This window comes from Macaca nemestrina, chromosome 1 (genome assembly GCF_043159975.1).
Source record: "Macaca nemestrina isolate mMacNem1 chromosome 1, mMacNem.hap1, whole genome shotgun sequence".
In the NCBI taxonomy this organism is placed as follows: Eukaryota; Metazoa; Chordata; class Mammalia; order Primates; family Cercopithecidae; genus Macaca; species Macaca nemestrina.
The window spans coordinates 201815456-201838083 of NC_092125.1; the positions used below are offsets into that span (position 1 = coordinate 201815456).

At 45.3% G+C, this 22628-nt stretch overlaps 1 protein-coding gene across 5 annotated transcripts in view; it reads right to left on the minus strand.

Annotated features, from left to right (window-relative positions):
- Window positions 1-431: 431 nt before the first annotated feature.
- The window catches only part of LOC105495212 (karyopherin subunit alpha 6), a 65998-nt gene continuing 43801 nt past the window's right edge, over window positions 432-22628 (minus strand). For 4 of the 5 annotated variants that reach the window (XM_071096872.1, XM_071096877.1, XM_071096871.1 and 1 more), the window contains exons 3-14: window positions 20411-20503; window positions 19907-20006; window positions 18677-18771; window positions 17463-17594; window positions 16293-16381; window positions 14951-15050; window positions 14475-14638; window positions 13957-14035; window positions 10674-10799; window positions 9604-9731; window positions 7210-7388; window positions 432-6566 (exon numbers count right to left, since the gene is read on the minus strand). In XM_071096872.1, coding sequence (XP_070952973.1) covers window positions 6379-6566; window positions 7210-7388; window positions 9604-9731; window positions 10674-10799; window positions 13957-14035; window positions 14475-14638; window positions 14951-15050; window positions 16293-16381; window positions 17463-17594; window positions 18677-18771; window positions 19907-20006; window positions 20411-20503 — 1473 coding nt within the window. In that variant the 3' untranslated portion in view covers window positions 432-6378. Of the gene's footprint in view, window positions 6567-7209; window positions 7389-9603; window positions 9732-10673; window positions 10800-13956; window positions 14036-14470; window positions 14639-14950; window positions 15051-16292; window positions 16382-17462; window positions 17595-18676; window positions 18772-19906; window positions 20007-20410; window positions 20504-22628 lie in introns of those variants that run through there. The other variant, XM_071096883.1, reaches the window with a different exon arrangement.

Consider the following 22628-nt stretch of genomic DNA (forward strand, 5'->3'; position numbering starts at 1 on the left):
CGTTTCAAAAAAAAAAGGGTTCAAAGGGCTGTAGAGTAGTGCTGATGACAGTAAGTCAAAATCATTTAGAGAAACTCTAGAAAATGCAAACTGAACTACAGTGACAGCCACAGATCAGTGGTTGCTGGAGGTGGGGCAGAAAGGAGGGATTCTCAAGCAGGAAGCTTATGGCTTATGAAGATCATAGATATATTCACTATCTTGTGGTTGTTTTATGGGTGCATATGTGTTTCAATTTATCAAAGTGTACATACTTTAAATATGTACAATTTATTGTGTCAATTATATTTCAATAAAGCCGATGAAAAAAACTTTACAGCAGGTACAGGTTGGTACAACTCTTATTTCCACTGTTAAGCTACAAGTTTAAACACCTCCTTATTCTCTTCCCCCAAATCCAGTCTAGGGTCACTCCAAACCAAAGAAGACAATTTAGAACTTTGCAACAGGTTTTTATTTTTGCTTTATATCTATTACAGTGTTTGAAACCTAAAGAAATACATTTTCTCTTCAAATTTGGATGTGTATATAAATAACATTTGTCTGGACTCAGCACACTCAATGCCATGGTTTCTTGGCCTACGTATGCTCTGAAATCAAGCTGTGTCTGTCTACCCAGGGGCCCTGAGAACATGGAAAATAGAGTTTATAGTTATTAGAAAAATAAAAGCAAATGAATTTGCAAAGAAAAACCAGTGAGAAGGATTAGATTCATCTTCCAAGGGTCCATAGCTGGTAACTCAAGCCATTCTTGGGGGATATCCAGTCTCTTGAGTGGCTGGGACTCCATTACCCACTTCCCTTCTTTAATAGGTCAAAGGCAATTCCCACAAAAGCTGGCTAAAAAAGCCGACACCCAGCTTCAGAGTCTGAGGGTTCATGAAGATGTGGACTTTTTTTTTTTTTTGAGACAGAGTCTCACCCTGTCACCCAGGCTGACGCAATCTTGGCTCACTGCAACCTCTGCCTCCTGGGTTCAAGATTCTCCTGCCTCAGCCTCCCGCGTAGCTGGGATCACAGGTGCCCACCATCACACCCGGCTTTTTTTTTTTTTTTTTTTTTAAGTGGGGACGGGGTTTCACTATGTTGGCCAGGCTGGTTTTGAACTCCTGACCTCAAGTGATCCTCCTGCCTTGGCCTCCCAAAGTGCTAGGATTACAGGCATGAGCCACCGTGCCCAGTTGAAGATGTGGATTTTTTTTTTTTTTTTTGAGACGGAGTCTCGCACTGTCACCCGAGCTGAAGTGCAGTTGCATAATCTTGGCTCACTGCAACCTCCCCCTTCTGGGTTCAAGTGATTCTCCTGCCTCAGCCTCCCAAGTAGCTGGTATTACAGGCGTCTGCCACCATGTCCAGCTAATTTTTTGTATTTTTAGTAGAGACGAGGTTTCACTATGTTGCCAGGCTGGTCTCAAACTCCTGACCTTGTGATCCGCCCACCTCGGCCTCCCAAAGTGCTGGGATTACAGGTGTGTGCCATCACGCCCGGCCAGATGTGGACTCTTTAAGGACATGCTCTGAGTCAGAGGTAGGGTCTCTGAGAGCTTACTTCCTTCAATGCCCCCCAGGACATGGCATATATAATAGTTACAAGAGAACAGGGCTGGGGTTCAGCAGCAGGGTTTAGGTATGAGCTTATGTGGACATCAGAAGTCAGGCTGGCCCAGGAGCAGCTAGGCAGGCCACTGAAGATATGCTACATAAACCTTTTCCCATGGTGTTCTGGGCCTAACATGTAATGGTGCCTCTTCTAACTCTCACAGCCAGCTTAGGTTCTGCACGTAGCCCAGACCTGAAGCAAAGTGCCCTTGCAGAGAAAAAAATAACAGCTTGAATTCACAGATTTGGTTGGTCTTGACCTCAAATTCTTCCTTTGCCACAGTCTAAATCAGGGTATGAGGCTAGAGGACAGATAATGAGAGACTGAATCATTTATGAAGGCCTTGGCCAAAGAGCAGCTAGTGCCCACTACATGGACCCCAGTAGGGCCAAATTCTCAACTTGTTGGCTTACCAAAAGAATGAAAAAGCTCAAACAGAAAACATACTGGACAAGGTTGGTCTAGAACATGCAATCTTAAATGGCTATGGAAGAAATTTATTCTAAGCAATATCTCAGTCTCACACTCACTAAAGGGTAGTTCTATCAGGGAGATGTTTACCATGGTTTAGTGCACCGAGCTCTCCACTGCTCCCCAGGCTGCCAGGGAGGCAGAGAGGTACATACATTCCTAATGCCCCAGCCAGCCTGTTCTCCCTACTGGGTCCCTGGATTACCTGCAAGGACCTGGGGAAATTGGCTCCCTGTCTTCAGCTGAGAGTCTGGAATCTGAACCCTAGATGAATCCCCTGAAGAATGCTCAAGATGATGGATACCAAGCTGAGTGAGTCTAGGGGAGAAGAGAGGCCTGAACAAAAGAGCTGGGGCCTTCAAAGAGGTGTATGGGAAGTGAGGTTAGTAGTGTCAGGCTTTCCTATCCTTTCCTTCTAGTTTGCTTGAAACAAGTACAACTTTAGGGTATGGGGGGAAGGCGGGTAGACATGAAAAAATGGAAATACAGTTCATTCTGCTAGACAGTTTTCATTTTAAACTGGTTTGGCTTGAGAAAAATAGAAAGTCTGTGCCTGAGAACCTTCTTTTCCTCTCCCTTATTTAAGTACAATAGCAGCTATAATCTGTGCAGCTCGGCTCCAAAAAACATGGCTCCTGGAAGATGGCTTTCATGGCAGAGAGTTGATGGGGTAGATTAATGGGCTCTAGGTAAGGAGGAACACCAAGGGTGTCTGAAAACTGAGGTCAACACCTGCTCCCTGGGGGTGCCATTCGTGTTCCCTGACCCATGTAACAAGACTGGCCAGCAGTGGGTGGAATCCATGTGGTTCTATCAGAAGGTTGCAGCCAACACCAAGGCCAGGCAGTCACTGGGGTCAGCTGGCATCTGAAGGCAGGCTTCTAAGACCAGAGACCCTGTTAGTACTAAAGATGATGATTTGGGAGTGGGATGCCTGGAGCGGCTGGCACTGTTCAAAAAAGTATTTGAACATATTAGTCAAGAAAAGGGCTCCTTGTCCCTCCTAATCCATATCTAGATACCCCTAACCAGAGATCTTAAAAAGGATAGACCAGCCATATGCCAACATGCCAGGATTCCAAAAGCATGCCTCAACTAATTAGGGTATTCCCTACAGCAGACTGGGGTAGGGGGGCTCCATCCTGGCAATAACCAGAGAGCCTTAGCTCGCTTAGGCCAGGGTCTGGAATCTAGATGGAGACTGCCCACAAACAGTGGCTCTCAAGCCTGGGCTAAATAAATAATATTTTGCTTCATTACATGGCCAAAGGAAAGGGGGAGATAGAAAAGATGGTATTACTGACTCTGTGGGCTGGAAGAACTTCACCTGTTGGTTGAAAGCGTTGATTAAAGGAAGATAACAGCAAAACCTGGTCTGGAGAAGACATAAATGAAAACTCCTAGAGGCCACTTTTCTCTGATGAGAAATCTAGCCTCACACTCTGCCCCCAGTAGACTTTAGCCTTTGGAGCTCTTAGGGAAAACTGGCTTTAAGCAGCAACCAGATAACCAAAAAAATTTTCCATCTGGTACAGGACCCGGAGCTGAAGCCAAAGCAGATTTTGGAGGAACAGCTGGGCAAGCAGGATGTGTATGTCTTACACTAAGAATCTGGTCCCAATATCAGGGACTTAACTGTTACTTGAGATGTACAAAGTAGATCCTACTAAATTGCCCTTTGGATGAGAACAATGGGAAGAGGTTGGGTGGGGGAGGGCTTTTTTTTTTTCAACTGTAAGAGAATGGTTTTTTTTTTTTTTTGAGACGGAGTCTCGCTGTGTCTCCCAGGCTGGAGTGCAGTGGCTGGATCTTGGCTCACTGCAAGCTCCGCCTCCCGGGTTCACGCCATTCTCCCGCCTCAGCCTCCCAAGTAGCTGAGACTACAGGCGCCCGCCACCACGCCCAGCTAGTTTTTTGTATTTTTAGTAGAGACGGGGTTTCACCATGTTAGCCAGGATAGTCTCGATCTCCTGACCTCGTGATCCACCCGCCTCGTCCTCCCAAAGTGCTGGGATTACAGGCTTGAGCCACCGCGCCCGGCCGAGAATGGTTTTGTAATGGAGGTAGCAGGCCAAGTGAAAAAACGATTCTGCCCCCTGCCTTCCTGGGAGATTGGGAGTTGGCAGCCATCATTCCGAAGCTGATGAGTGGCATCTGACTCACCAAGGTGGTACAACATGGGTGTGATTTTTCAGGGACAATTGCCAGCCCTAAACCATCCTCCTCAGAAAATGGCTTTGAAGTGGGACTGCAGCACTAGGAGAGGGAAAATTCAAGACCAATGGCCAGCAATAAGTACCTGAACTTTAGGTCTATAAGCAGAAGGGCGTGGATTTCACCTGAGCCAGGAGATGTGTAGCAATAGAAGCAAGAATGGCATTGTTTCAAAGGAAGGAAAAGCAGAGCTTGGAGCTGGATGCCTCTTGACTAACCATAGTGGGGAGGTTGGGGTGGGGCGGACTGTGCCTTCAGCTCCACAGCTGGTCTACACCAACTTCCTCTACTCCCATCCAAACAGGTGGGCTTTACTATCACATGTAATCCAGCCAGAGGCACAGGCAAGCCACTGAGGCAATGTACTACTGTAATTCAAACAGAAAGAAAAGGCATCTGGATTATAATCGTCACAAGGAAGGGAAAACCTAAACCAGGAACAAGGATCCCAAACAGGGAAGATAAGCAATAGCTCTTAAGAAAAAAAAAAAAAAAGCAGGCTACTAAGTTTCAGTGATAATAGATAATAGGAGAGGCAGCCATGGGTGATTGGTTATGTGGACAATGGCCACTGAGATTGAATTTGACAAGGCAAACTGCTTCTGAGTTTCCTGGTACAAGCAGGATGTTCAGCAGTAAGGACAGAGTAGCAGACTTCACTAGGCCCTGAGGCCATCCTTGCTCCCTTCAGGTCCTGGGACAATCAGGCCACGCTGACCTGCTTTATGAAGGTTCCAGAGTTGAAGGTTGGTCCCAGGTGGTGGTCCAGAATCCAAGCCGAGAGGAAAAGGACCAAGCTCAGGCCTCCTGAGCGAGGAAGCATCCACATCTCTTTTTGGTCTTCCTCACAGTATCCTACTTACAGAAATGACAGACAGTTCTTCCTCTTGAGACCAATTAAGATTGACCTACCTAATATATAGAATATAAAAAAATACAGAACTTTTTGACATTCTCTCCTTTAGAAGTAAAATATACATGATCCAACTATGGAAGAGGAAGAAGAAGAAAACGCCAAAGGCAGGGATCCCTGACTATCCCAATACATGACACTCTCACTCCAACCTCCTCTGCAGCTTACAGGTCACCAGAGCAGGGACTTTCTCCTCAGGAGAGAGGAAGGACCACAGCCCCCTATCTCAAGCTTAGGAGAAAATACAGCCACCTCAGAGGTTCTCTAAACCCCGAGTGGGAATTTTCAAGTAAACAAATGAAGTTGGGTCGCACCATTTGGAAGGTGAGTAGGAAATATGGGATCAGTAGCTATACGTGGGAAGCCCCATGTGAAGGCCTGTGCTCCTCCCCTGCACTCCCACTGGTGTACTTGAGACACTCCAGGAGAGTGAGGAGGATCTCCCAAACTAAAGAGGTCTGGGCAAAGAGTCAGAGGGAAGGAGGGACCTTTGTTTCATGGTAGCCTCCCCATCAGCCTAGTCTAGTCCCAGGCAATGCAGGCAGCTGGGTTTATTAAAACCAGGAACTCGTGGCTCTTGGGAAGAGCAATCTTAATACAAGAAAAATGTGCAAAAGAAAAAATTAAATAACTCAATCCAAGCGTACAAGATTAATATTCTGTCAGAGCAAGAACACTTTGTTTTGGGTTTCTCCCTTCCCCTCCCACCTCCCACCTCTGGAATATACCGTCTGCTCAAGTACCCAAGATAAGAGTTACACAGATCAGGGCAGAGGACTGGGAAGAATGAAAAAAGATAAAGGGAAGGAAGTCACCACTGAAGAAAAAAAGAAAAAAGATAAAAATAAAAAAAGGTGCAAATTGATTACCTTAGTCCTCCTTTGTCTACCCCTGGGCTCCTGGGTTAAAGACATGTGTGCAGCCAAAATATAGTGTAAGGAAGAAAAACCCAACACGTCCCCTTCTTGTCACAAAACCCAAAGGTGAGCCTCAGATGGTTCTGTCTGTCCAGAGGGTGCTCCCTCCAGGGAAGGGGGTGGAGCAGGTCAAGAGCACAGTCTCCAGGGCAGCAGAGGTGTGTGGTGGCTGATGGTGGGGACACTGGTTTCCCGCCCACCAGGGGCTGCTCTTCCGCTGGCTGGTGGTGCTTCCCATCCCCTCCCCTCCCCGGAGGCAGATATTATAGCTGGAAGCCCTCCATGGGGGCCTCAGGCTGCTGGAAGATGAACTGCTGTTGCGTTTCATCCACTTGGGGAGCCAGGCTGCTATCATCGTCTTCTACACCAAAGTAGTGCTCAATGAGGTCGAAGGCCTTCTGGTAGATTTCTTGGTTCTCATGGCTCTGGAGAAACTCAATTTTATCCAAGCCTACAATAGTAAGGAAGGAAGGATAGGGAAGTGTGAGTGCTTTTCTATGGGCAGGTGAAACATTTACCTATTTTTCCTTCCATGAGGTATGTTAGTGCTTACAAACACAAGTTCATATGATCAGATCACTCTTGGACCTGAAAGAGGAGAGTTAAGATTTCTTCTCAAAACTACAGAATCCCAAAGGAAAGAGACCAAAATGTCAGTTACAGAGATTCTAGTCCTGATTCTGCTTTAAACTAGGTACATGACCTGGGCAAATCATCAGCCTCTCAGGGATGAGTGATGAGTCAATCCAGCACTCTTATAGGTGCAACCTATCAGAAAGAGAAGTTATCTATCGCTCCTTAGAAGGAGAAGAAACTGGTGGGAGACAACTCTGAACTCAAAAGATGAGCCAAGTCCAAATCCTAACTGTACCCCAGCTACTCAGTTCATCCCCGTTATACTCATGGTAACATCTGAAACCCTGTGATGGTTAAACTTGGCTAGGGCAGGAGCTCTTAACTGTTCTGGAGACACAGACGTCAGTCTCATGGAAGCTATGGATGCTCCCCAACCCACACTCTGCCACCACCAACATATGTATATCACGTTGGAGGCCTAGTCTCAATCTGACCTAGATTGAGGAGAGGGCACATACCATAGGCTTCCTCTATGAGGCCACAATAGGGATTGACCCCTGAGCCACTGCGCTTGCCCTCTTGCTCTCCAAGTCGCAGGATGTTCTCCAGTCCATTGAGGGCCACTTGCACAATCTTCGAATCCATTACAGTCAGCAAGTCACATAGGGGTTTGATGCAGCCCAGTGAGACCAGGTACCTAGGGGCCAGAGACCAGGCAAGTTCTAAACTAGTACAGGACAAATGAAGTGCTGGGCAGGTACTCTGCACTCTCACCAACTCACTCTTACTGTTTTTTTATTTTTAAGAATTGTGCAACACCTCATTCCACACCAGAGAATGAGAGTCTTCCCCAACTAAGTCTTTTTTTTTTTTTGAGACGGTCTTGCTCTGTCACCCAGGCTGGGGTGCAGTGGTGCGATCCCAGCGCACTACAGCATCAAACTCGTGGGCTCAAGTGATCCTCCTGCCTCAGCCTCCCAAACAGCTGTGACTACAGGTGTGTGCCATCATTCTCAGCTAATTTTATTTTTTATTTTTTGTAGAGACAAAGTCTCATTATGTTGCCCAGGCTGGTCTCAAATTGCTGGTCTCAAGTGATCCTCCCACCTTAGCCTCCCAAAGTGCTGGGATTATAGGTGTGAGCCACTGCTCTTACTGAGCCGTGATAACTGCTTATCCTTTCTTTATCTCTCTACCTTCCTGTTGATATTGGTCTAGTTCATTTCACATGTGGATGCTACCAAACATTCCTCCTCCTTGCCTCTAATGTCTCCTTAGCTGCAACATTACCCCTCTGAACATATCACTTCCCTGCTTAAAATTTTTCACAGGCTCCCTATTTCCCTGAATTCCAAATTCTGTGGCACAACAATACCATAATACCACAAGCCAAGCCCAGCCTGGATGCCCTGCAATCTGGCTCCCAGTTCTTTTCTAGCTCTGCCTCCCATTATTCCCTTCCAAGGACAATACATTCTAGTCACACTTGTAAAGGTCTCCAGGTTTCTGATTCTTGTACCTTTATTTATGCTTTTCCCTAAGAGGCCTTTTATAATCCCATATTTATCCTTCAAAGCTTAACTCAACAGCTATCTCTTTTCTCCTAAGGCTTTACATATACTGACTATGCTCCCCTTAACAGGCAACAGGTGAAGGGCAAGACACCTATCTATTCCCACCACTTCCCACTAATGTTCAGATAATGGAAACTAAAATAAAAGAGTACACAGGCCTGGTGCTTCATGCTTGTAATCTCAGCACTTTGGGAAGCCGAAGTGGGAGCATCACCTGAGGTGAGGAGTTCAAAACCAGTCTGCTAACATGGTGAAACCCCGTTTCTACTAAAAATACAAATAATTGGCTGGGTGTGGTGGCACACGCCTGTAATCCCAGCTACTCAGGAGGCTAAAGCAGAAGAATCGCTTGAACCCGGGAGGCAGAGGTTGCGGTCTCAAAAAGAGTACACATACACAAAATAGCTTTCTATTAGCTTCTTTCAAGTCTCATACCCCAAATTAATTTCCCAAAGAAGTTGCTTTTTTGTTTGAAAGAGGACCTTGCTCTGTGGCAAACGCTGGAGTATAGTGGCATCATCACAGCTTATTACAGCTGTGACCTCCTGGGCTCAGGTGATCCTCCTGCTTCAGCCTACTGAGTAGCTGCGGCCATAGGCACACACCACTACAACCTGCTAATTTTTACATTTTTGTATACATGAGGTGTCCCTATGTTGCCCAGGCTAGTCTTGAACTCCTGGGTTTAAAGGATCCTCCTGCTTCAGCTTCCCAAGGTGCTAGGATAACAGACATGAGACATCACACCAGCTTGCTTGTTGGTTTTTTTTTTTTGGACACACTCTGGCTCTGTCACTCAGGCTGGAGTGCAGTGGTACAATCACAGTTCACTGCAGCCTTGACCTTCCAGGCTCAAACCATCCTCCCATCTCAGCTGGGACTACAGGCACATGCCACCATGCCCAGCTAATTTTTGTATCTTTTGTAGAGATAGAGTCTTCTTATGTTGGCCAGGCTGAAGAAACTGTTTTGAGTGAGCCACAGCACGGTTCCCCTTCATTTGTAGAAATAATTGAGAACTACATAGATTTCAGTTCTCTGTTGGATAGGAAAAGGTAGAGAAAAGATGGATACCCATGTCATGTTTCTCTTCTCCAGAAGGGAAAACTGGTAAATTGCTACAGTGTCACTAGAATCTCCAATAGATTCCCACATGGCTTACATGGAATCTATTCCAGATTCTAGTGACACTGTAGCAGTTTACCAGTAAAATTCTATTACATCGAGACTAGGGGGCAGACCTGTCTGAGCAAGAGCAGTTTATAGGTCACCTATAAACCAGGAGCAAACAGGGAGAGCATCCATATCATTCAAGACAATTGGAAAGGAATGTAATACCTGATCTGCTCAGGGGTTCCTCCTGATGTGGCATTGGTGATGGCCCAGGCTGCCTCTTTCCTTGTACGAAACTCTGCTTTCTGAAGGATTTCGATCAACACAGGGAAGATATTTGCATCTATAACAGCCTGAGAGAGGATTGAGGGGAGGCAGATGGAAAGAAAAAGTCATTTCAGGATGATAAATAAATCTAGTCCCCAAATCAGCTAAGACTTAGTCATCTTCCCCATTCTGGGAGTTTTCTTTTGTTCTTCCTATATAGGTGACAGGCTACTACAGAAGAACCCAGTTTTGGTTACACAGCTTCTTTGACCAATAGTACACGTTGATTCCAATTTCTTTCTTTTTTTTTTTTTTCTGAGACAGAGTCTCGCTCTGTCGCCCAGGCTGGAGTCCAGTGGCGCGATCTCGGTTCACTGCAAGCTCCGCCTCCCAGGTTCATGCCATTGTCCTGCCTCAGCCTCCCGACTAGCTGGGACTACAGGCACCCGCCACCACGCCTGGCTAATTTTTTTTTTTTTTTTGTATTTTCAGAGACAGGGTTTCACCATGTTAGCCAGGATGGTCTCGATCTCCTGACCTCATGATCCGCCCACCTCGGCCTCCCAAAGTGCTGGGATTACAAGCATGAGCCACTGTACCTGGCCCCTCTTTTTTTTTTTTTTTTTTTTTTTTGGAGACAGAGTCTCGCTCTGTTGCCCAGGCTAGAGTACAGTGGCGAGATCTCAGCTCACTGCAATTTTTGCCTCCCGGGTTCAAGCGATTCTTCTGCCTCAGCCTCCCGAATAGCTGAGATTACAGGTGCCCGCCACCACACCCATCTAATTTTTGTATTTTTAGTAGAGATGTGATTTCACCATGTTGGCCATGCTGGTCTCAAACTCCTGACCTCACGATCCGTCTGCCTCAGCCTCCCAAAGTGCTGGGACTACAGGCATGAGCCAACGTGCCTGGCCAATTGACTCCAATTTTTAAAGGGAAACAAATTCTTTCTTCTGAAAGCAAATATTCCAGCAACCTCCCATGTTCCTATGACTTCCCATGCCCCTTGACTTCCCTGCCTATTTTACCTGTATTTGAGCCCTGTTGCCAGCAGTAATATTTGAAATAGTCCAGCAAGCTTCCTTTCGGATTGACTCCTTGGGACTGCTCAACAAGTGGAGAAGGCAAGGTAGGGCTGAACAGTTAAGAATGACCTAGAACACCAAAAGCATAGGAAACAAAAGAAAAATTAGATAAACTGTTTTTAATTTTTTTAAATGTTTTTCTTTCCTTTTTTTTTTTTTTGAGACACAGTCTTGCTCTGACGCCCAGGCTGGAGTGCAGTGGCACAATCTCGGCTCACTGCAACCTCCGCCTCCCAGGTTCAAGCGATTCTCCAGCCTTAGCCTCCCGAGATGCTGGGATTACAGACACCCACCACCATGCCCGACTAATTTTTTTTTTTTTTTTTTTTTTTGAGACGGAGTCTCGCTGTGTCTCCCAGGCTGGAGTGCAGTGGCGCGATCTCGGCTCACTGCAAGCTCCGCCCCCTGGGTTCACGCCATTCTCCCGACTCAGCCTCCCAAGTAGCTGGGACTACAGGCGCCCGCTACCACGCCCGGCTAATTTTTTTGTATTTTTAGTAGAGACGGGGTTTCACCGTGTTAGCCAGGATAGTCTCGATCTCCTGACCTCGTGATCCACCCGCCTCGGCCTCCCAAAGTGCTGGGATTACAGGCTTGAGCCACTGCGCCCGGCCATGCCCGACTAATTTTTGTATTTTTAGTAGAGATGGGGTTTCATCAAGTTGGCCAGGCTGGTCTCGAGCTCCTGACTTTAGGTGATCTGCCTGCCTCAGCCTCCCAAAGTGTTGGGATTACAGGCGTGAGTCACAGTGCCTGGCCTAATTTTTTTTCTTGAAACAGGGTCTCGCTCTGTTGCCTAGGCTGGAGTGCAGTGGCATGATCACAGCTTACTGCAGCCTTGACCTCCCAGTCTCAAGCAATCCTCCTACTTCAGCCTCTTGAGTAGTTGGGGACTCCTGAGTAGCAGGGTGCCACTGCACCCTGCTAATTAAAAAAATAAAATAAATTTTTTTTTGTAGAGACAGGGTCTTCCCATGTTGTAGGGCTGGTCTCAAACTTCTGGGCTCAAGTGATCCTCCCGCCTCAGCCTCCCAAAGTGCTGGAATTACAGGCGTGAGCCACCGCACCTGGCCCAGGTAAACTGGACTTAATCAAAATGAAAAACTTTTGTGCATCAAGACATTGGAGTAAGCTGGGCACAGTGGTATGCTCCTGCAGTCCCAGCTACTCAGAAGGCTGAGGCAGTAGGATCACCTCAGCACAAGAGTTCAAGGCCAGCCGGGGCAACACAGTGATACCCTCTAAAAAAAAATTTTAAAAAGAAAAGAAAGTGGGTCTGGGCGAGGTGGCTTCATGCCTGTAATCCCACCACTTTGAGAAGCCAAGGTGGGAGGATTGCTTAAGTCCAGTAGTTCAAGACCAGCCTGGGCAACATGGTAAAACCCTGTCTCTCAAAAAAAACCAATTCAAAAAATTAGCTAGGCGTGATGGTGCATGCCTGTAGTACCAGCTACTTGGGAGGCTGAGGTGGAAGGATTGCTTTGAGCTCAGGAGGCAGAGGTTGTAGTGAGCCGAGACGGCAACATTGAACTCTAGCCTGGGTGACAAAGAGAGACTCTGTCTCAATTTTTAAAAATTAAATAAATTAAAAAGTTTTTTTTTAAAGACACCAGAGTTACAAGATAAAACCACAGAACAAGAGAAAATATTTGCGAAACATGTATCTGATAAGAGATTAATATCCAGAACATATGAAGAACTCCCAAAATTGAACAACCAGAAAACTCAACAACCCAATTAAAACATCAGCAAAGGACTTGAATAGACATGTGTCCAAAAAAAAAGAAACAACAAAAAACAAAAAACAAAAAAACACAGATGGCCAATAAGCATATGAAAAGATGCTCAACATTACTAATCATTAGAAAAATGCAAATAAAAACCACAATGAAATATCACTTCACACCCTTTAGGGTGGGTATTGTAAAAAAAAAAAAAAAAAAAAAAAAAAGGAAAGAAAAACGGAAAATAACCGTTGACAAGGCTGTGGGGAAGTTGGAACATGATGCATTGTTGGTGAGAATGTAAGATGGCATAGCAGCTGTGCAAAACAGTACGGTGGTCCCTCAAAAAAATTAAGCATAAAATTAGAACATGATCCAGCAATTCCATTATGGGTATATACCCAAAAGGACTGAAAACAGGGACTTGAACAAATATTTGTACACCAATGTTCATAGCAGCATTATTCACAATAGCCAAAAGGTGGAAACAACCCAAATGTCTACAGATGGATGAATGGATAAATAAAATATGGTATATACACACAGTGGAATATCATTCAGCCTTACAAAGGAGTTCTGATACATGCTATGACATGGATGAATCTTAAAGATACTAGGCTAAGTGAAATAAACCAGACGAGAAAGAATAAACACTGTATGATTCCACTTACATGAGGTACTTAGAGCACTCAAACTCACAGAGGCAGAAAATAGAATGGTGTTTACTAGGCACTGAGGGGAAGGGAGAATGGGGAGTTATTGTTTAATGTGTACAGAGTTTCAGTTTGAGATGATAAAAAAATTCTGTAGCTGGCTAGTGGTGATGACAGAGAAAAAATGTGAATGTACTTTATGCTAATGAAATGGTTAAAATGGTAAAATTTATGTTTTATTTTAAAGTACATGCATATACATATACAAAGTAACCCAGAAAATGAGTGTGTGGGTTTGAGTGTTTGAGTGAGACTACTCACCTGTAAAAAACCTGTCCAGAACCCCACAGAATTATGCCAGCTACTCAAAACCCAAAGAATACCCAAATCTCTAGCCTTTGAGCAGGCAAACCTTGTTTACTATGCCCTCACCAGAGGGGCTATTTACAAAAGATTAATCCAAGGTCCATGATATCCATGAGACCCTAAAGATCTAGTAAGTAGGGGTGGAGTTCCATAGCTTTCAGTATCTCAAAGGGACCATGACTCAAACTTAACTATCTCACAATGTCCCAGGTGGTAAGCCCAATTATTCCATTTAGTTTTCCTTTACCCATTAGATGATGATTTGTTCCCAATTTATGGAAGAAAAGAAGGAACCAAGTTTCCCGTGACTGCTTAGAGAGTGACAGAGCTGGAACTTTTCACTCAAGCCTACACTTTCTTTCTTAGACCATAGTGCCTCCCATCAGGACCACAGCCCTTTGCAGGAAAGGCTTTTGTCCACAGGCAGCTCTCCACAAGCTCTTCCATAGCTGGTCTAAGATCCTACACCCTCCTCTTTCTTACCTGGGTCTGGATGTCATCCCCAGTGACGATGTTACCCACGGCTCTCAGGGCAGGAGAAGCCACTTTGTAATCATTGTGCCTACAGAGGAGGGAGATCTGATCAGCAGAAGGCCAGCACACCATTTTCGGCCCTGCTGACTCTTATCTCTTTAGTCTGAGCCCAGAGAAGCTTAAGAGACCTATCCTCTTTTTTCTTTTATTTTTTTTTGAGACGGAGTCTTGCCCTGTCGCCCAGGCTGGAATGCAATGGAGTGATCTCAGCTCACTGCAACCTCCGCCTCCCAGGTTCAAACGATTCTCCTGCCTCAGCCTCCCGAATAGCTGGGATTACAGGTGCCTGCCAGCACACCCAGCTAATTTTTGTATTTTTAGTAGACACAGGGTTTCACCATGTTGGTCAGGCTGGTCTCGAACTCCTGAACTCGTGATCCGCCCGCCTTGGCCTCCCAAAGTGCTGGGATTATAAGCGTGAGCCACCGTGCCTAGCCAGAACCTGTACCCCTTGTAAGACCACTCACATCAGCAGCTCTACCAATCTCCGGCAGACTCCGGAGTCTATGACTGCCTGGATCTTCTCATTGGGTCCATCAGACAGATAAGAAAGGGCCCAGCAAGCATCTGCCAGCAAGTCTGAGTCGCTGCTGAAGAGTAGGCGAGACAGTACAGGCAAACAAGGAGAGACCTGTGGGAAGCGGAATGAGAAAGAGTCATAGGGGGACAAGACTATATCAGCTCTATCATGAACCCTAACACTGCAACCACCCCCGCTCTCAACACACACAAAGTAATTCCAGACCCTAGGGATCGCTACTACATTAAACATTTAGATCTACCTTTTCACTTTACTATCCAGGCACACAAGATCATCTACTTCACTAACAATTGCTTCTTTCAGTTTCCCATGATTTGAGACTCCAGGGAGTATCCCAAAGACTTAAAAACTCCATATGAAGGAACCTGATGTCACTCGGGGTCTAGTAAGTAGCTCTCTCACCTTTGCAAACTCTGGGGGTGGGTTCTTCCCTCGGCAGAGATTTGACAGGGCCCAGACCGCATTCCGTGTCATTGTCAGTCGTGTGGACTTGGTAAGGAGTCTGAAGGAAACAGCAAAGCCAGATCCTGAGCACTAAGGCCTTGGCATAGGGCTGTTGCCAATGAACCCAGAGACAAATCCAATCAGACTTCTCAGACTCTAGCAGCCTGTTTCTTCCTACTCATAGACCTAAGTTAATAGAGCTGGTATTAGTCAGAAGGCCAACCTCTATACAGAGTATTCATTTCAGGACCAGCTGTAGCTAGTTAATACCATAGATAATAGGGACAAAACAGAGGGCTAGATCTCGAGTAAGCCTATAAAGCTTCTAAGGTAGGATATATCGTGCCCATAACCCTGGCCACAAGTCCAGGACAAGGAATGGTATTCCCTGAAAATAAAAGCTAAAAGTCTAAGAAATAAAAGCTATAGGTATACTGTGAGAGTTTTAGCCACACAGTATGGAATAATTTTCTGTGAAGGGTCCAAGAAAGTGATAGTGGTAGGCTATGGGACTGTGGTCTCTGAAGAACAGTTCATTCATCTGTTTTGGTTTAGACATAGTTTAAGGGCAATGGAGGGAAGGATGGGAGAGGGATACAATGACGCTTTATGGGGTCTTTGATCTACAATTTACAACAGAGCCGTCCAATGTATGTATGCATGACCTCATAGCAAATCAATGCATTTTGTAGAGAAGGTTGGATTTTTCCAGATGGGCTAGTCCTGCCTCTCTCCCCTGGCTCAACAATGAGGAGGATATGAGGGTATGACTAAGATGAGGTTATGCAGTGCCATGAAGTGAGAAACAACATCTTTCTTGGCAGACGGGTGGCACAATCTTTTTTTTTTTTTTTTTCCACTCTGTTGCCCAGGCTGAAGTACAATGGTATGATCACAGTTCACTGTAGCCTTGATCTCCCTGGGCTCAGGTGATCCTCCTTGCCTCAGCCTCCCAAGTAGCTGGGTCTACACGTGCGTGCCACCACACCTGGCTAAGTTTTTGTATTTTTTGTAGAGCTGGGGTTTCACCACATTGCCCAGGCTGGTTTTGAACTCTGGGCTCAAGGGATGCACCTGCTCTGGTCTACCAAAGTGCTGGGATTATAGGCATAAGCCACCATGCCCGGCCGCAACCTTCTCAATCTCCAAAGATACCTATCTTTTACTTTGGCAATCAGAATGCATTTTTATAGTTTTCGTACTTACCTATCATCTTAAGGAATCAAGTATGCTGCCCCCAAATGACCTGCCACATGGCCACCCTATAGACACCCAGGTACAGATTATTATAATTACTCACGTTAACAAAGGATTAAGGATGGAACAGTTCAAGACGTAATCTCGGCAAACAGAGCTATCTCCAGCTATGTTTCCCAGTGCCCAGACTGCCTGAAAAGGGGATAATGAAACTGTCACCCACAAAGCCTGGTACTTCTGTGAGTACTTTATAGTCACAACTGCAAAGTGAGTACCCACCAGGATGAGGATGATGTCAAGGCCCCAAATACACTATATAAGCTCAGGTAACCTCCCTATTGAAATCCTTATTGAGCACTGTTCTACAAGGACCTATCCCCTGGGAGTTCCTGGTTCAGCCGGGAGAGACAGGCTGCCATCTGTACTGTAGGCAGAGAAGCCAAAACAACATCACCCAGAAAAGGAGAAAGTAATCAGAAAGTTGCATTTTTCTGAGATGGAGTCTCGCTGCGTTACCCAGGCTGGAGTGCAGTGGTGCGATCATGGCTCACTCTAACCTCCACCTACTGGGTTCAAGTGATTCTCCTGCCTCAGCCTCCTGAATAGCTGGGATTATAGGCGTGCGCTACCACAACCAGCTAATTTTTTGTATTTTTAGTAGAGCTGGGGTTTCACCATGTTGGTCAGGCTGGTCTTGAACTCCTGACCTCGTGATCTGCCCACCCTGGCCTCTCAAAGTGCTGGGATTACAGGCATGAGCCACCGTGCCTGGCAAAAGTTGCACTCTTGTAGTTGCCTTGGACCAACTCTATATGTAGTAATGGAGGAGAGTGCCCACTACCACTCTCCAATTCTATCCAACTAGCAAGAATTCAGTGGGAGAAATGGAAGTTGTACCTTTATCTCCATGATCTCTGGGTACTGAGATATGGGTACTGTGGTGTCTTTTTTCCAATGGCACTTCCAACAACAAATGTATAGAGTTTTTTCCACATCAACCACCCATTCTCTGATACCAACCGTGTGTCCAACAATTTAATTCAATTCTGACACTAACACCTAGAGTTAATGTAGACCTCACAGGTTAGTTCCACAAGACTGCCCCCACTTGAGATACCAGTTGCAAGTCCCAGGGACCATCTGTACTTGATACTCCTATCGCTCAGGAAATTCCAAGAGTTTTAACACTGTGCCAAGAACCAGGACAAAGACCAAATACATTTTTTATTATACCACAGGTACTATAAAGAATCATACCAAATCTAAGCATTACCTGTTCCTGAACATCCTCAAAGTCTGAATTAAGCAGCTCTATAAAAATGGGGACAGCCCCTGCTTCAATGACAATTTTGGTCTGCTGAGAGGTTCCAGAGGCAATATTCGTTAGAGCCCAGGCAGCTTCAAACTGAAAGTGAGATTAAGCAATGATTGAAAGGTCATTTCAGACTGAGCAGCCATGCCTATCAGCTGGCCCAGAACAGTAAGCCTCCTACCCATGAATTTAAAAAAACAAAAACAACCTCACAAAACACAAGCAAGCCTCTTGCCTACGAATTTAAAACACACACACACACACACACACACACACACACACACACACACACACACAAAATACAAGCCTTTCCCCTCCCGTCTTTAGAGAGTGGGAAGATGCAGTGATGTGATATACATGGGAATAAGACATTGGGCTTCTAGGGTCCCAGGTTTAGTCCTGCACTACCACAGAACCCATGCATCCTTTGCCAGGTAACTTTTTTATTTCCTGAGCTTCACTTTCTTCATTTCTGAAATGAGGATTAGAATGAAATGTGTCTCTCAAAGTCCCTTTCAGCTGAGTTCTGGCAAGTTCCAATGGATTGACCCATCACCCATCTCTGAAACAAGAGACCCAGAGAGGCTAAACGACTTGCCTCGGTGACACAGGTAGTGGACTATACCCTCTGATTTATAAATGAATGATCAGTCTATCATAGTCTTGTGTCTTTCCTTTGAAATTGTTTTAAGAAAGATATTTTGGCTGTGAGGGAACTGATGGTTTCTCCTGAATGTTTCTTAACATTACTTGTATACTTCCCGAGAGATATGTCAATAGAAACATCTCACTACAATTTCTTGGAAGTAGGGCTTTCACCTAATAACCCCTTCCCAGTAGTGGGGGAATGGGAGTGGGGTGGGGATAAGTAATGGGTACAATAAAACCCAGAAAGAATTAATAAGACCTACTATTTGATAACACAATAGGGTGACTATAGTCAATAATAACTACACAATTTAAAATAACTTAAAATGCATAATTGGATTGTTTGTAACTTAAAGGATAAATGCTTGAGGAAATGGATACCCCATTCTCCATGATTTGCTTATTTCAAATTACAGGCCTGTGTCAAAACATCTCATGTACCCCATAAATATATACACCTACCCTGTATCCCCCCAAAATTAAAAAACAAAACAAGACAAAACAAACCCCTTCCCTTCAGGCCTCACCTGTAATGTACAATTCTCATTCCTCTTCAGAAACTCCACGAACCGATCGACCACTCTTGGAGTGTTGATAACTTCATCTATTGGAGGACTAGGCTCTGGATAAGGGAGAAGGGAAAATAAAAATGCAGGAGAAGCTTTTGCTGATCTCTTCATGGGGGTCAGCTTGCAATCCTTCTTAGATACTTCTGACCACCCCCCTTACAAACATTCCCAAACTCCCTTCTGGTAAGGTGGTTTTAACAATATCTGCGGCCAGGCGCGGTGGCTCAAGCCTGTAATCCCAGCACTTTGGGAGGCCGAGACGGGTGGATCACGAGGTCAGGAGATCGAGACCATCCTGGCTAACACGGTGAAACCCCGTCTCTACTAAAAAATACAAAAAACTAGCCGGGCGATGTGGCGGACGCCTGTAGTCCCAGCTACTCGGGAGGCTGAGGCAGGAGAATGGCGTGAACCCGGGAGGCGGAGCTTGCAGTGAGCTGAGATCCGGCCACTGCACTCCAGCCTGGGCGACAGAGCGAGACTCCGTCTCAAAAAAAAAAACAAAACAAAAAAAAACACAATATCTGCTCGTCTTTGAACTGTATAATACAGTTGGAATGTTAAAGAGTAAAGCCAATCCTAATTTAAGTATGCTTATCTTTGGCTTACTAAATGTAAGCAAAAAAGGTGTGGGAGAGAAGAGTGCCTAAGGGATGAACAACCGTGGTCTACACATTTCCCTTTCGAGAAAGACCAGTATTCTCTTCTTGGGAAGACTATTTGATAACTGAAACAAGAGGTATTTTTCCTATCATACATTAAATTTTTATTAAGTACCTATGGTGTGCCACACAGTTCTAGGTACAAAGGACACAGGAGAGAAAAAAAACAAAACTCTCTGCCCTCAGCTTACATCCTAGTGGGAAGAGTCATTTTATTATGTTAGAAGATAAATATGATGGGAGGAGAAGAGAAGAATATGTAGGGCAAGGTAGAAAGATAAAAATGTTGAAGTTAGGATTTAATCATAGGAGTAAGGGAGTTGCTACACAGATATCTGGGAATAGAAGACATCAGGCAGAGGAAATATCCAGTGTGAAGGTAGGAAAGTGTCTATCTCGTACAAGGAACACCAAGGTCAGTAGGGCTAGAGCAGAATGAGTGAGGGCATGTGTAGTTGATGACATTAGTGAAGAGAAAAGAGGCTAAATCATACAGGGCCTCTCTGAGAAGGGCCAGGCTTTGTACCTTTGGAGAGCAGTTTCCGGAATTTCTGTGTGGTTGCTAACTGCAGGTCAGAATCATCAGAAAAGAGCATCTCCACCATCTCTCTTGTGATCACACTCTCCTAGAACATAAAACAAGTTTAGAACTTTGTAAACCAACATTACAGTCAGATGTGAGCACATAATTCTGCTTGGCATCCTGTTTTCTAAAAAATTGAGGGCAAGAAGATGGCACAATAGACAGCCTCAGGAGAAGGGGTCTGTTTAATCGATAGGTGCTTCAAGTTGGGACATTTGAAAAGTGATTCCTAATTCTGAGGCAACTGATGGCTTCCCTTAAATGTTTCCTCAGATATTTCTAACACAGTTGAATCTCTGTTGACTTCTGAAGCTGACAAAAGGGTCCACAGAGGAAAGAACTTGTCATGGTTACTGACAAAGCTAGTAGATGATGTGAATGGCCCAATTTCTGTTCTTAGAAGCAGTTACTTTCCAGGTCAGCCTGAGGCACATGCAGGGGCCTTACCCCAGTGGTAGAGCTCACATAAGAGTCCATGAGAAGACTATCGAACATGGCAGCTTCTTCATTAATCAGCTCCACATTTCTCCGTTTAAAAAGCTGAAAGTAAAGAGACAGTGGTTAAGAGTACTCTCCGAACCAAAAAAAAAAGAACAATCCAATGTTAAATTATGGCATTAACTGACAAGGATATACTACAGTAGCTGAGAAATGAGGCCAAGTTTTATACATTAGTCTCCCCTTATCCACAGTTTTGCTTTCTATTATTTTAATTATCCAGTCAACTGTGGTCTGAAAATATTAAACAGAAAATTCCAGAAATGAATAATTCATAAGTTATAAACTGCATGCCATTCTGAGTAGTGATGAAATCTCATGCTATCCTGTTCTGTCTGGCCCAGGATGTGAACATCCTTTGTCCAGTGTATCCACTCCACGCTGTATATGTTGCTGCCAGTTAGTCACTTAGTAACCAACTTGGTTAGCAGGTGGCAGTTGTTCGTGTTCAAGTAACCCTTATTTTACTTAATAATGGCCCCAAAGTGCAAGAGTAGTGATGCTGGCAATTCAAATGTGCCAGACAGAAGCTGTAAAGTGCTTTAAGTAAAAAGATAAAAATATGGGAAAAAACATAGTATATGTGAGGTTCAGTAATATCTGCAGTTTCAGGCATCCACTGTGGGTCCTGGAATGTATTCCACAAAGAGAAGACGAGACTACCGAATACTGACATGAAAAAGATATTCAAGGACTTGGAGGCAGAGGCAGCAGTGGGCCAAGATCACGCCACTGTATACCAACCTGGGCAACAGGGCAAGATCCTGCCTTAAAAAAAAAAATGCGCCGGGCGCGGTGGCTCACGCCTGTAATCCCAGCACTTTGGGAGGCCGAGGCGGGCGGATCACAAGGTCAGGAGATCGAGACCACGGTGAAACCCCGTCTCTACTAAAAAAAAAAAATTACAAAAAATTAGCCGGGCGCGGTTGTGGGCGCCTGTAGTCCCAGCTACTCGGGAGGCTGAGGCAGGAGAATGGCGTGAACCCGGGAGGTGGAGCTTGCAGTGAGCCGAGATCCGGCCACTGCACTCCAGCCTGGGCGACAGAGCGAGACTCCGTCTCAAAAAAAAAAAAAGTAAAAAAAAAAAAAAAGATTAAAAAAAAAAAAAAAAAAAAAAATGCTTCCTGCCGGGCGCGGTGGCTCAAGCCTGTAATCCCAGCACTTTGGGAGGCCGAGACGGGCAGATCACGAGGTCAGGAGATCGAGACCATCCTGGCTAACACGCTGAAACCCCGTCTCTACTAAAAAATACAAAAAACTAGCCGGGCGAGGTGGCGGGCGTCTGTAGTCCCAGCTACTTGGGAGGCTAAGGCAGGAGAATGGCGTGAACCCGGGAGGCGGAGCTTGCAGTGAGCTGAGATCCGGCCACTGCACTCCAGCCTGGGTGACAGAGCGAGACCCCGTCTCAAAAAAAGAATTTAAAAAACAAAAAAAAAAAAAACAAAAAAAACCAAAAAAATACAAAAAAAGAAAAAAGGAATGATAGTACAGCAAAAAGGTGGGCAAAATCAGGTTAAGTTGGCCAGGAATGGTGGCGCATGCCTGTAATCCGAGCACTTTGGAAGGCCAGGGCAGGTGGATCACTTGAGTTCAGGAGTTCAAGACCAGCCTGGGCAACATGGCAAAACCCTGACTGTACAAAAAAAAAAAAAAAAAAAAAATCCACAAAAATTAGCTGGGCGTGGTGGTACATGCCTGTAGTCCCAGCTACTCAGGAGGCTGAGAAGGAAGGATCACTTGAGCTCAGGAGCCTGTAGTGAGCTGAGATCGCGTCACTTACTACACTCCAGCCTGGGTGATAGAGTGAGACCTTATCTCAAAAAAAAAAAAAAAATAATAATAATAACAACAATTGGGTGACTGAACCTGTTGGGAGGGTGGGGTGGGAGTGCAGATGATGAGGTAACAATATAGTCTTGGGCTGGGCACAGTGGCTCACGCCTGTAATCCCAGCACTATGGGAGGCTGAGGTGGGCAGATCTGGGCAGATCACAAGGTCGGGAGTTTGAGACCAGGCTGGCCAACATGGTGAAACCCAGTCTCTACTAAAAATATAAAAAGTTAACTGGAGGTGCTGGCAGGCACCTGTAGTCCCAGCCACTCGGGAGGCTAAGGCAGGAGAATTGCTTGAACCCAGGAGGCAGAGGTTGCAGTGAGCGGAGATCGT